Genomic DNA, 15,239 nt, shown 5'->3' with positions numbered 1-15,239 from the left:
CTGTTGAAAAACTTGTCCAATTAATCGACTAAATTATGGGAGGGTTAGGCCTGAGCACATGTATCATCTCCAGTTTCAACTGATCTAGGAAATAGCTTCAAAAGATTAAGGCTAATCAGGAGTCCATAATTGAATGAACATATTTTTACCTCTATTTATACGAAATATTAAAAACAAATTTATTACAGGTATTTTAGAAGAATATATTGCTTTGCTGAAACTTCATTGGGTATTTATTTGAATATTCCAGTCTTATAGTTATGTAACAGCTGTGTAAAATTAATTACAGAGGGCAGAGTGGTCTGTAGCTCGGTATTCTCAGTGGCTTGATGATCATCCATCAGAAAAGGATCGACTAATTCTCATAAGGTAATAATACCTATTTTCTGAAATTACTGTTTTGAGTATATCTGAATGTCACCATACGGCAAAGGAAGGCTAATGGAATGCTATCCTTTATTAAGAGAGGGATTGAACATAAAAGTAAGGATGTTATGCTTCGGTTATACAGGGCATTAGTGAGACCGCATCTTAAATACTGTATGCAGTTTTGGTCTCCTTACTTAAGGAAGGATGTAAATGCATTGGAGCTGGTCCAAAGAAGATTTACTAGATTGATGCTTGGAATGAGTGGGGTGTCTTGAGGAAAAGTTGGGCAGACTGGCCTTGTTTCCACTGGGGTTTAGGAGAGTGAGGGGTCATTTGATTGAAGCAAACAAGATCCTGAATGGCCTTGACAAGGTGGATGTCGAAAGGATATTTCCTCTTATTGGTGAGTCCAGAACTAGAGGCCACTGTTTTAAAATTAGGGTTGTATGACTTTGGAACACTCTGCTGCAGATGGTGATGAAGGTGGGGTCATTGAATATTTTTAAGGCACAGGTAGATAGATTTTGTTAGGCAAGGGAATCAAAGGTTATTGGGGTTATATGGGAATGTGGAAATTGAAACACAAGATCGTCAGCCATGAACTTATTGAATGGAGGAGCAGGTTCGAGGGGCCAAATGGTCTACTCCTGCTCCTATTTCTTATGTTCTTAATAAATCAGTCACTTACATTATATAGATAGCTTAATTATACTGAAACAATTGATGCCAGCTTTTTACCACTCAAGGTTAGTTTTGCTCAGAAGCGCATCAAATTACACAAGTTGGAGTTTTCATCTTATGATCATGTTAACATGTGTTGGAACATAACTTGTGGTATCTGAATGTGTGGTGGGAAAACATTTTTGCCCTTGCAACCTCATCTGCCTTATGATGAGTTTCTTGGTGGAAGTCAGGCATTTTCCACTTGAAGGCTGGAAAATTGAAGTGATGATCATTGTCATGCTATTCTTGCACTCCTCTTAGCACCTGGTTCAAAATCAACATTTAGAGTCTGGAAACACTTGCCTTGTGGTTGCAGTAGGACATACACTGCAAGATAGAAGGAAAAATTAGAGGGTGTAACATAACCCCACAACTGCAATACAATTTTCAGGACTGCAGATTTACTTACTGATTTTTTGTTGGGAACAGGTAAAAGCCATTGTCATTCACTAACTAGACCTTCTTTCAAATTCAGCCCCATCCCTCAATGTTTTCTTTAACAAAATATGAAATCATTTAAATGGATTTAAGAAACAATTTCTTTCAGTGCCACCTTAACTCCATGCGCAACTCTTATCACCCTTTAGATGAAAATATTCTGTTCAATTTCCCTTATGTCTAACTTTATAATGTGTAACAGATGGACTTCCTGCCCACTCCCTCATATTTGAACTCTAATTTGCTTTCATTTATCAGTGTTGTCAATTGTTGCTACCATCATTTTAAGGATACTCCATTGTCAAAATCATGCCTGTTATATCTTATTCATGACAAGGAAATTATGAAAATCTTGTTTGCCTTTTCACATCATCATATCACAATCAAGTTTGCTGCTCTTAAGATCATAAATCTCACACAGATTGGCAATCAAACATGTGACGGGATTTTTCACACCCGCCCACCGCAGGTCAATGGACTTCTGGCTGTGGCGCCACCTTGCCCGTGAAAGGGACAGAAAATCCCTGCCATGGTCTGTGTGGCTCAGTTACACATTTTTAGTATGTTGTGATTGAGGTTTGTATGTTATATTTATTGAGAATGAATCCTAAAATGCAATTACAAAGTTCTTTTTTTTTTTAGGGGTGCTCTTGAAGCTTATGTTCAATCAGTACGAGCAAGAGAAGGAAAAGAATTTGCTCCAGTATATCCAATAATGGTGCAACTGCTCCAAAAAGCCATGGCCAACGTACAATGAAAGCTTTTCTGAACCAAACAATATTTCAGTACTCGGGACTTCCTGATAACTATTTAACTTAACTTTAAGCTTTGTGAATAGGTTGAATTGAATTTTGGTAATTAAGTGTTTAAAAATCAAAGTTAAAAAGAACTGTGACTTCATTAGCCAATTTGTGCACAAGGTCCCATGAACAGCAATAAAAGTAAATTGTGTCAGTGGTATTAGGTGAGGAATGTGTTGTGCAAGACACTGGAGAAACCTCTGCTCTTCCTTGAGTAGTGCTTGGAATCTCTTCCATTCACATCTGAGTTGATAAAGCCTCAGTTTAACACTTCATCCATTGAGTATCAATACAGGCCATTTAGGTGTTCTTGAAATCTGAATTATGTACACCAAATCAGCTCCCTTAAATTGATGAGTAACTTTTCTGACTGTCTTTCCCTATGATATCAGCACTGTTTGGTAAAATAATAGATAAAGCATTTCATTAATTAACATGGTTTTGTGTTGAGCAATCATCTATTTTTAGTTTCATCACCATTAGTCATGTTGACCGGGACTGGTGAAGATATCAGGAAAATTGGCAAAACAGGTTTAAACTGTCTTTGGTCTGCAGAAATATTCACTGATTTGATATTTGCATTGGCAAAATATTTAATAACTTAAAGCTTACACTTGATTAGCAAGCTTCTGTGTCAAGGTGGCAGTAGCTGATGAAGCTCATTCTACAATGTAAATTAAGATGGTTTTAAAACCATTATAATATTGACAAGAGATGCAGTTTATAACATTGTATTTTTTGTATTACACATTAAAAGAGTTTTACTGTCAGATTTCTACATACTATCCTAAGTTTCAACAATATTGCACATCTTAAACCACACCAGTAAATACAGGACTTTTTGAATCACTTAGTACTGAGCAGAAATGCCTGTTTTAGATATTAGGTGCTTTTAAACATTAGCAATAAATGAACTAATACAAAATCAGCCTAATATTGCCCGAGATCCTGTGCATTTCATCCCTCGGTTCACACCACGCCCTACCTTATGGAATGCCGGAGAATTTAAGCATATGCAGGGTATCATTGGAATTTAACCAGTAAGTGTCTTCATACCATCAAAGCTAGTAGTAGGCTAATTAAATGATCTTTTCTTCAGCATGTTTACTTTTCCTTGTAAGAGCCACTCATTGATGCATTTGCATGAAAAATTCCATTGAACTGCTCTTCTAGTAATAATCCTAAATTTTACGTCCATTGTTATTGATTCATTGAACCTTATGCTAGTTACTCAAAACCTTCCAAAATTTCACACGTTTATTAGAACCCTTTCAAACTTCACCAGTCCAGTGAACACAGCCTAGTTTTTAAGCTAAAACAAAAATACCTGGAAAAACTCAGCAAGTCTGACAGCATCTGTGGAGAAGAACACAGTCAACGTTTCGAGTCCGAATGACTCTTCATCAGAAACTTCTCAACTATACCATCACCTCCAATGGTACTGTTCTGTCGATACCTTCATGATCCTTTCTATAACAAGATACCTAAATTGTGCTGAACTCATGTCCTGTGCCGATTAATTATCATTTTTTTATTTCATTACTTTAATTCAAATCATGCCCAAGATCTCGACACAACACTATCTACATATTCTATTAATGAGTCTGTAATTACAATGGATCAGCATAGATTACCTTCAAAGTATTTTGTGCCTGTACAATTACCCAATTCAAGCTGATTGGATTATCTACAGCAAATCCTATTTTCAACATTTAGCCACATTTTTTGAGCATTTTGCAAACATTTTAAATGTACATAATCAACATTACAGAAGTTTACCCTCTGATGAAAAGAACAATCAAGAGAAAAATCAATGCATAATCAAAGATCATGATTTCTGTTGTAAAGAAGCTATGAGCGACAGTTTGAACAGCTCAAAGAAAAAAACCCAGACATTTAACACTTTACAAATTTATTTTAACTTGAATACAATAAAAATAGTTTGTATTTTTGTGCAAGAGTTCCTGTGGGACAGCCTGTATAAAGACATAAATTTACTTGAGTTAAAGCAGTTGCATAAATGTTGATCTGTGACTGTAATATCAACACTGCGTGGCATAAATGCCATTCCATGAGAATGTCACATTGCATGAGTCATTTTCATGTGCTCACTTTTCATAATGTTGCAAGAAACATTAAAGTGCAATAGTTTTTAGCACAATTGTGGCCCAAGTGCTTGTTGTGCCCCAATTTCTGAATACAAGCCTCGAGTTTTATGGCAACTTTAGTTGGCTAAAACACCACAAAGTAAATTTGGGAGTATCCCTGCTACATATACTAATTCCCCCACCGTTTGCAAATAAAGTTAATTGAATTAAAATTGTGCAATATAGTGAGTGATACAAATCATGATACAACAGCAGTTATACAGAATTTTAAACTTTACCCATTTACAATCTTAAAAATAGACATCTTTATATACCTACTTTTTCCTCCCTTACCTTAGCACCACAGGATTTTTAGTACAAAGTTTTCAAGCCTAAAAGCTATATTTACCTGAAATAACCTTTGACTGAACTTTGGAAGAACAAGTATTATGGCCATTTACAATACGCAATAGTTTTAGGAAAGTCAGAAAGATTAAATGCTTTGATTTACAACACTCAATATCAGCCATTTATATAAAAAGCAAACTATACTTATTTTATTACAATTGTCTAAATATAGATTTATCACACAAAAGAAATTTCAAATTAAAATCGAAAGATAGATACACTGAGTCTTTTGCTCACTTGCATCCAGTTTTCTAAAATTCATTCCAAATGGTGAAAGTCGAGGATAAAGTGGGTTTCAAAATCTTCTGGTTACTGCTGCTGAGAACCCTGTATTTTTTTTTTAAAAAGCAAAACAAAGTCAATATATGGTAAGTTTAATTATGCTAACAAAAACTTAGTAAATAATACGCATAGAGAGGTGGATTTTTACAAATTAGTATTTCAAGTACAAAGCTTAATTCCACAGGAGCAAATTAAGGGAGTATGGATATGAAGGTCAGCACATTCACACCCATTAATTTAATGGAAAAATACAAGGACCACTTGTGCTCAATATGCATCGCAGTTGCACAGGGTCTATCCCAGCAATGCCAATTTAAAAAATCGACCCTGCCATGTCTTAGTAACATTGATAATGTGCTGCTTAAGTAGAGAATAACTTAAAAGGTATGGATAGGAGGAGGCGTACATAAAGCAGAAGGAAAAAAAGGAATAAAACAGATAGATGGAAAGAAGGAAAAGTAAACAGGGCTTTTAGAAATAGGGAACGCAAAAGAACAGGCTTTAAGAAGGGCTGCTAACTGGAGTACAAGCAGGGAATAAGATACTATAAATAGTTGAAAGTCACACTGTAATACTTGCTGGAGATAAGGCTGAGGATAGACTTTCTTCTGTAATCACCTGAGTGCCATTTTGCAAGAACTTTCAATGCCAATGCTCACATTCGATTCTGCACAAAATCTCACTTATCACAACCTAAGCAGCCCTCGGCACAGTGGTTTTAAAACCACTGTCTTCAGTCTCTCCAGTCTTGTTTTATGCTACTTCTGCAACCTCCTCCAGTTCTTTATACTTGCCTGCACTTATCACTCTAACTTTGATCTATGATATAATTGCGCCCCTTTAAAAAAATACCAATAGTGGCAAAGTCTTCAGTCATCTTGCCTCCATACCCCGGCACTTCCTAAACTTCTTTGTCATGCCACTTGTCTTCAAAAAACTAAATCATCTGCATTTTCAGTTTCCTCCAACTGTGAAATGCCTTGAGACATTAAAAAGTACGATAATTGCAAGGGTGTAGATGTTTCTAGAATAGTAAGAGGGTTTGGCTCAGAAGAGGACAAGGAAAATTGTTTGAGATGGTCAAACTATCATGTAAAGGTGGTCAATTATGCCAGCTAATGCAATTTTTGATGTTAGATTTAAGAAGGCGGGGGAAAGCTCTTGAGCAATCTGAAGGATTGGTGGAGATGAAGTTGTCAAAGATGGTCACAATGGAGTTGTTCTACCAGGTGGAGGGCTAGAGGAAGAGGAGTTAGAATTGAGACGAAGTGCTGATGAGAAAACTGGGAAGAATTTTCCAGAGTTCAAGGTCAATGGGAACAAGGTTGGAGACTAACAGGGAGATGAAGTGATCAGACATGGTCTGGACTAATCAAGATCTCACAAGATCGTGAGGCCCTATCATTCAGAATCAAGGCTGGCATTGTAATTGACATGAAGTATGAAGATAGCTTGGCAAACTGGGAGAAAGCAGGAGAGTTGAAGTCATCAAGTAGTTGTGCAGTACAAGGCTGTGAGCTAAGTTACTGTGCATTATTGAAGTGATTCCTATTTAAAATTCTCTATAGTTCTAATATTCATGTGTAATAGACTAGTTTCTAAAAAGTCTATCTAAAAGTTCAGTAAAAATAGTAACGTCATCTTGAAACAGTATTTTCTCTATGTAATAGAAAACTGTCAAAGTCTATCCTCTAGACACAGTATAAACGCACGAGGAATAAATGGAGTGTTTGTGGCTTATTAATCTATTACGCATGTGAATGTTAGAAGTATATAGAGAATTTTAAATAGGAATCACTTCAATAACACACAGTAACTTAGCTCACAGCCTTGTACTGCACAACTACTTGATGACTTCAGCTCTTCCGCTTTCTCCCAGTTTGCCAAGCTATCTTCACTCTTCATGTCAATTACAGTCCCAATTATTACAATAGAAAATATGGAAAATAGATAAAAATAACAAAAATAAATTGATTTGTGCAGACATTTATTAAGTTTCAGGTTTTGAATATATAAAGCAGTCACTGCTTAATTAACCACAGAAGCCAGCTTAATACTTGAGGCAAAAAGCTAATGATTTTTTTTAATAACCTGAGACACCATAATGCTAATAAACATGAAGCATTAAAGGAAAAGAAAGAAGTGAAAAAACAGTTGGTTTAAATTGGATGTATCTGGTAAACATTGTAAATTCAACTTTTAAGGACAAAGGCAAGGCCTGTGACAATGGTTTTCTATTCCTGTAAGTCCATTACACCTTCTTTACTCAATGAAATTACCCTCAAAAGCTATCAATTCCTTTTTGAAGTTTTATGTCCTCAAATTCAGTTCCACTAAACTTTCCTAATGGGAAACCAAATCAATGGGGCTGAAATTCCTGCGTGGTTTGTGTGGAAATTGGAATTCTGTCCCAAATCCAGCAGATCAGTCATCTGGATTAAGGGGCAGTAATTGCACTATTTAGTGCACTTGGTCCACCCTGTAAGAAACCTGGGATTTCAGATAAGCACACTATTAAAAAGAGGGTTAGCAAACAAAAATGGTAACTTAAAAAAAAGCATAATTTCACAGTTCCTAACAGCAATATTGTAAGTCCTGCCTCCCAGATGACATCCTGGGAATATAAGTAGACCTTAATCATGCAGGCATAAAATGCATAAGCAGTGGACATGACAAGATTGTAGGAAGTAATGCCATTCCAGCAACCCACTTCCTTCTGACATTAGCAAGAGGGTAGTTGCGTGAGAGTGTGGAGCAGGGAAGCATCCTCTCCGTCGCTGCCAGGAATTTTCAATGTCACAAAAGAAAAGCAAGAGACCCAACTGAACTTGACTCTACTTGTAATCAGGTAATGCTATGGACCTGGAGTTTCTGTCAGATTGCGCTGATTTTAATCAGTTTAGTTTATCCAAAAATGAACCAAACTAGTGCAAACAATTAACAAATTCTAAGTGTAAAACGTGCCCAGCACAAATTTGAATTTGTCATTTTTTGCGGTGGTTTAAAAAAGCATTGCACTGGAAGCTGGTCAACACACACAAAACAGTCCATGCTCCCACATTAAATTGATCACCATTGCAAGTTACTGCAAAGTGGGCCCATCTGTGGGCCTTCAAGGAGACTCCAAATTGAAGCTTTTATTTGGGTGCAAGGTAGTAGGTACATTTTAAAACTTTAATTTACTAAAACTGACACTGTACACCATAGAAATTAGTAAATGGTTCTGTATGGTTTTTTAAATTCATTCTGAATTATTCAAAATGAATTTAAAAAATGTTACTTGGAAGGTGATGGACTAGACACTTACGAAAAATGCTTATTCTTTGTGATAAACCAATTTTCAGCAGCATTACTAAAACGGCACCAATCTTAAGTATAATTAAGAATATTTTTAATGCAATTTTTAAAAAAATTAGGCTCTAAAGTGCTGCTTGACTGTACTGGCTCGTGGAAGAATTTCTGTTTGTCAATATATAATTCTGTCTGATCGGAAACTTGAGTAAAATACGAAATCGAACGCAATTTTTTAAAAATTATTCATGACATATGGATGTTGCTGGCAAGGCCAGCATTTATCGCCCATCCCTAAATACTCTCAAGAACATGGTGAGCCATCTTCTTAACAATGGAGTGGTTTGCTTCACCATTTCAGAAGGCATTGCAGTCAATGACATTGCTGTGGGTCAGGTGTCAAATATAGGGCAGATCAATGCTTCCTCTAATTTTTTTATGGAGTGCATGGGTGATTTTTTAATATGCATGGTAATTTATAGGGGCTTTACTTGTAAATCCCTATTCAGACCATGCTCAAGTTGCTACACAGCTTAGAAGAATATTGAGCAAGGGCAGCAGATTTCCTTCTCTAAAAGGTCAAGTAACCAGATGTGTTTTCCTGACAAACACCACAGTAGTTACATGGTCACCATTACTGATACTAGCTTTTTATTCCAGACTTATTTAATTAAATGAGTGGGATTTGAACTCATGTCTCTGATCATTAGTCCAAGCCTCAGAATGAATAGTACGTTATAATAATCACAATGCTACTGCTCAAAGGTTGCAAATTGCGCCCCAAGTGGAAATTCTTGGCCATGGTTTCACTTGCAATTTCTTCAACAAGCAAATTGGTAGAAAATAATGGTAGCCAAGCAATACTACCTGCTCCTATAGAAGACGTTCTGATTCTTAAGCATGCTGTTTTTCACTGTTATTTGGTATCAGTAACACCTAAGGATGAGTAGGTGCAAGCTGTCTCGGAGTGGCTTATTGTAACTTTTCTTCTGTTTAAGTGGATTTGCACTGTTTTTGAAATTCAACAACAGTCTTCAAATCTCCCAAGCCTTGCTTAAATACTGATGTCCCAGAATTTCAGATTACGAAAACTGTCTCGAGTTCTGCTGCCTTCTGGAATATATTGTTCCAGCAGACAGACATAATGATCTTGATTCAATTACCAGAACTGAAAACATTGAATTGTTTCATAGGAACACATAATAAGCAATAGTGCAAACTGGAAAATCATCCTTGGAAATATGTAACTATGACGGAGGAATGGTTTCTGCCATGATTTTTATGGGAAAGAATTGGTGCAAGAAAGCAGACAGCTGAGAGGTTTGTAAGGGGCTCTGGTTTTCAGCTGATGAGTCTGGGAGGGGCATTAAAAAATGAGCAGCTGTTCACTTGGAATAAGAATCCTTGAATCAGCCCCAAAGTGAATAGATTGCATGAGTGAGAGTAATTACAGCACAGGAGGAGGCCATTCAGTCCATCATGTCCATACTGGCTCACTGTAGCACAATTCCCCTGTTCTATCCCCATAGCCCTGAAAGTTTATTTCTCTCAAGTGCCCATCCAATTTCCTTTTGAAATCATCAATTGTCTTTGCTTCCACCACCCTTGTAGACTGCAAGTTCCAGGCCATTACCAAATGCTGCATTAAAAAATTCTTCATCACATCCACTTTGTATCTTTTGCCCAAAACCTGAAATCTATGTCCTCTAATGGGAACAGCTTTTGTCTACTTTATCTAAACCTGTCATATTCCATAATCTTGTACAGCTCTATCAAATCTCCCCTCAATCTCCTTTGCTCCAAAGGAGAACAACCCCAGCTTTTTCAAACTAACCTTGTAAAGGTTGTCCCTGCAACAATTCTGGTAAATCTCCTCTGCATCCTCTTAAGGACACTTACATCCTTCCTAAACTATAGTGACCAGAATTGGACACACTATTCTAGATGGGGCTTAACCAGAGCATTATAAAGGTTCAGCATAAGTTCCCTGCTTTTGTACTCAATATTTCTATCTTTTAAATCTAAGATCCCATATGTTTCGCTAAGCACTCTCTCAGTATGTCCTGCCACTTTCAAACACCTAAACAGGAATCATCATCATCTCTAGTTGCAGACTGCTGAACGTTATAATCAGTTTACACTTAGGTAGGAGCAAGTATACACAGTAACTTGCCTGTTTTGAACCTATATATTTTATGAAGAAGCATCTGAACTTACTGGTGATGATGGAATTGACAACCAGTTGTAAGTTGAAAATAATCAGCTTTACCAAGACAACGAGCATGATGATGATACCAGGCCTTTACAGATGACTGCAACATTTTACGTTAGTGCAAACAGCAGGAAATGCAGTTCAAAATGAAAGCATAAAGGTTCCCACATACTCCAACAATCTGCTAAATATAGACATTTGACATTAGATGGCTATTGCCATACGGAACACAATTAAAATCCACAGGCATGTAGTGGCTTTTGAAACTAGAACAAAAAACGAGAAACAGAGTATCAGACAGGAAAAGGTACTGAGTGGATTCCTACAGGGATCAGTGCTTGGATCCCATTGTTGCCCAGCAACAAAAAACAGACCTGGATGCTGAAAGCAGGCACACTTCTTGACAGCTGTACCATTTACCCCCTGGGAAAAAGGCCACCCTAATCAACCTTTTTGTGAAAGGTTCGTGGTCTAGGGGTCTTAGCGAAGGTTAAAACATGGAATAGTGAGAAGTGTGTACATTTTCAATGTTTAAAGAGAAAAAAAAAATATACCCTTGACCAAAAGCCTCTGGGACAGATGTATAAATATCTAAATAGCAAGGTAATGGAGGTAGAGTTAGGAAGCTGGAATTTAATTAACTGGGATTTTTTTGTGCTGTTTTTCCAGAGTTGAGCTGTAATACATCTTGGAGCTCTATTACCTAATGGCATGGAAGTCAGATGTGACTTTGTGGTCAGGGCTTGCTATTTTACTGAGTTAATAATCTCAACAATGCTACTGTGCAGAAACCAAACACTTTCCCCACAAGGGAGAGCCAAAAGTTGAGACCAAGTAGTCACTTGGCCAATTTTACACATCTTATTGCAGATGGTTCAAGAACAGCTTTGGTGAGATCTAGGAATAGGATAGAGGTTAATTATCGCTTTTGCAAGATGTAGGAAGACAATGAATAAGGTTTTTTTTTTAATGTTCTACCCCACCAAAGTTATGGAAAGAAAGAGAAGATTCTATGATCTCTTTTGTGGAAATCATTCATGCTGAAGATCCAGAACTTTTACAAAACAAAGTATGTTGAAATTGCCCCTTCATGCCATTCTGTCTTACATTGTAACAGATGTTAGGCAAACTTTGACCTCCTTGGAGAGATTTTGAGGGACAGGGATGACAGTGCCATAAGCAGACCGTGCAGTCTAAATGTTTAGGTTCTAGAATGTTTAATTCTTCAATTCTCAAAAGGGAACTAAACGGTCATAACTTGATCACCTTAAATTTCTCCAAAAGTGACTTCAGTGGCAACATGAAGATTTCCATTTAATTTCTATACTTTAATAATCAACAGCTCACATCGGATGCTAACCATTAGTCAGAATATATCTTTCCCTACCATTATCTCCAAAAAAATTCAGATATTATTGCTTGCCTTCCTGAAACAAAGTAGAACATAAAGGTTAGGACAGGCAGACTGTTTTAGATACTCACAGAGTTGCTCCGTTTTCTTTTCCAACAGTCTGGATTAAGGCGTTTTTGTTCCTCTGCCAGAGCCTTGGCTTCCAATGTATAAATTCTCCTCTCTTCATTTTTCATCATTTTCCACTTGTCACCTAAAATTACACTGATGGCCCTGCAATATGTACATATTGGTATATCACTGGACCAAGATATAACACTTAGCAAATATCTCATTTATAATATGTCTGATTAAACAAAATCTAATTATATTGGTTTCTATTACCACAAAACTATCAATAGTCCACAATAAATAACCATATTCTTAATGTAAATAATTCTTTATGCATTCTCTGATAGTTTACGCTGTGGCTGTTAATTTTACTTGGGCAATGTTTACTGTAACTGTCAAAAAGAAGTACTTTTATAAATTTTGGGTTTGGTATCTTTAAGATCATTTTTGTATGTTAAGCATACTGACTCAAGTGTTAAAACAATTATTTCCAATCTGAGAAACACATTCTAAATCTGTCAATTGCTATCATTTCAACTCATTTTGCTGGGTTTTATTTAAATCTGTCCTAATTCTGGTTAAGTTAATACTACATTTGCTCCACAGCATTCCAACTTCAGCTGGGAAACTGGGACAGGACCAGTCTCACCCTGCAGTAATGTGCCTGAACATTCAATCACTTGAGTCTATAACTGCTATCAAAACCAATTAGTCAGTGCCCCCTGCGGCTCATAGGGAAATATGCCAACAGGAGACCAATAGAAAATTCTTTGGGAAAGTCCAGCTGTTCAAAGAGAAAAAACATTTTTAGGAAGAGAATATAGGGTTATGAGCTCATCCTATTTTTAATCAACTGCTCTTACAATTATCCTCCCATCACTTGTTAGAAAAACACAGCAATCTTGTTCCCGACTGCTGACAATGAAAATGCAACAGGTTCCCCATATCATATCAATAGATTACCCAGAATGACAAAATGCTACCCTTGAAAAAATTAACTATCTGCTAAACATGTGCCGTTCTCCAGCCATCATTTTTTTTCCAAAATTCTTTAATGTGTTAAAAGCAAAATACTGCATATGCTGGAAATCTGAAATAAAAAACTGAAAATGCTGGAACAACTCAGCAGGTCTGGCAACATCTGTGGAGAGAGAAACAGAGTTAACTTTGCGTCCAATATGACTTTTCTTCGGATCTCTTCTTTAATGCATTGTCGTCTCCCAAATCTATGCCCACCTTTCTCACTACTCCATTTCAATCTCTCTGATCAAGTTCACATATCTGCCAAAGCACTAAAACATTCCTAAGCAAATTCATAAATGACGTTCTTTGTGGCTGAGGTACAATCCCTCATCCTCCCTGGAGTCTTTGACAAAGGCTGCCTACTCCCACCTCCATGGCAATGCCTGGCTCCACCAAATGGGCTGCCAAACTCTCATCCGTGCCTTTGTCAGCTCCAGATTCAACTATTCCAAAGCTAAAATCCAGCACCCAGGTATCTGAGCTGAGCTAAAATCCAGGTAGATTTTCCTTTGTCCAATACTGTAACATGAACTGAGTAAAAAGCAGTAACCTCATTGAAAGGTTCAAAACAATATCAAAGAAAAGCTTGAGAATCTATACCACAAATTATAGACTAAAAATAAATTTCTTTAAAAAAGACAAAACATTCTTTATAATATAACTTTATTTCTTTTTGGGTTAAACAGTTTAAATAGTAGGGTGGATATCAACATAGTCCTCTGCCCCAACACTATATAGAAAGGATTAATAACTGACATAATTACTGTTAGTTTGCTTGATTGGCACTCTATAACTGATTACCAGGAAATAAACTGGTGAAGTATAGAATTGCATTTGCTAATCTTTCAGAATGCATCAATAGTTCTGAGTCATCTTCAAAGAATTCGGACATTGCAGCAGGATAACAATAACTGAAAGATGCTTATATCCCTTAATTCAAAACAAACACAATAATATATTTCATTAAAAACAACAGATAACCAAAGGCAAATAAAGGTCCAATCTGCAAATCTAAATCGCAGAGTCAATCATTTCAACTTATCTTTCATTCTCATTGCTTAAGTTACCTGAACCTTCAACACCAACATTCCAATTGCTTTGGTTTCTATTTGCTCATAACTAAATAACCAAATTTTTTTCAAGCTACCAGTCAACAATTACAATATTGGAATTGTTTAATGCTACAACAATGCAAGTTTTTAAAAAAATCAATAAGAATGACAACTGTTAGAGCAGTAGCTTTACAGAAAGTAAACATGGTTCTCTGATGACCTCTGCTGGTATGGCAAGAATTGTGTTGAAAGTTCCATATAAATGGTTCAAAATCTGGACATGTCTGCTGTAATTTGTTTAGAGTATAAGCAAGTTGGAAGCCACAAGGGCCTAATGTCATAATTACCAAGTTCAAGTCAGATGACCTAATCAGGAAGGTAGTTCTTCTCGTAGAATTTCATGCATTTTCCACATATCATTGGAGTACAGGACATCTTGATGCTTTATGTAAAATCACATGCTGAGCGTGATACTGACAGATGATCCAGCATACAGTCTCCTACTTTGAAGTCATACCAAAAAATCCCAAATATCTGCAATGTTTTTGATCTAAAACTGTCTTTAAACACTATCCACCGCAACCACCTCCCATCTCCAAAACAAACAACTAAATGTCTACAACTGGCAGGGAAAGCTGGGTGGAATTATGGTTGGTGGAAAGTGCACATCATTTGAAGAATAAAAAAACGCCAGGCTGGTGTTTCTTCAACCACTGCCCGCATGAACTCAACACCAAACAGGGCGAGGAAAGGCCAGCAACCTGAAACATAAATTCTACCTTCCTCACTCCCCAGACGCTGCCTGACCACCTGAGCGTTTCTGGTATTCTCTCAAAGCTAAACTGGGTGTGACTGAATTTTTTATATTAATAGTACTTGTCAATCATCTTGTAAATATTGCAAGGAAACATGATAGCTATCCCTTCCAGTTATGTTTCATGAACCTAAGGCAAATTGGGCAAGTTGCAATATCATACTTGGGCAGTTTGTACTACTGTGAACATTAGTAATTGGATGTAGAGTGTGGCCTATGATCATACAGTAAAAGCAAAATTGCAGAGCAATTTGGGACCAATCTGCAATGAAAAAAGA

The 15,239-nt window shown here is 36.7% G+C and overlaps 2 protein-coding genes across 15 annotated transcripts in view; one reads left to right on the top strand and one right to left on the bottom strand.

Moving 5' to 3' along the window:
• Positions 1-3,100, top strand: part of cog5 (component of oligomeric golgi complex 5) — a 104,336-nt gene extending 101,236 nt beyond the window's left edge. For 4 of the 5 annotated variants that reach the window (XM_041202364.1, XM_041202366.1, XM_041202365.1 and 1 more), the window contains 2 exons: positions 290-369; positions 2,173-3,100. In XM_041202364.1, coding sequence (XP_041058298.1) covers positions 290-369; positions 2,173-2,287 — 195 coding nt within the window. In that variant the 3' untranslated portion in view covers positions 2,288-3,100. The remainder of the gene's footprint in view (positions 1-289; positions 370-2,172) is intronic. The other variant, XM_041202368.1, reaches the window with a different exon arrangement.
• A 1,125-nt stretch (positions 3,101-4,225) lies between these two features.
• Positions 4,226-15,239, bottom strand: part of hbp1 (HMG-box transcription factor 1) — a 66,391-nt gene continuing 55,377 nt past the window's right edge. For 8 of the 10 annotated variants that reach the window (XM_041202373.1, XM_041202377.1, XM_041202369.1 and 5 more), the window contains 2 exons: positions 12,093-12,261; positions 4,226-5,152 (listed from right to left, as the gene is read on the bottom strand). In XM_041202373.1, coding sequence (XP_041058307.1) covers positions 5,135-5,152; positions 12,093-12,261 — 187 coding nt within the window. In that variant the 3' untranslated portion in view covers positions 4,226-5,134. The remainder of the gene's footprint in view (positions 5,153-12,092; positions 12,262-15,239) is intronic. The other 2 variants (XM_041202374.1, XM_041202375.1) reach the window with 1 other exon arrangement.

Source organism: Carcharodon carcharias, chromosome 13 (genome assembly GCF_017639515.1).
Source record: "Carcharodon carcharias isolate sCarCar2 chromosome 13, sCarCar2.pri, whole genome shotgun sequence".
NCBI classification, from domain to species: Eukaryota; Metazoa; Chordata; class Chondrichthyes; order Lamniformes; family Lamnidae; genus Carcharodon; species Carcharodon carcharias.
This window is presented reverse-complemented; position numbering and strand designations above follow the sequence as displayed.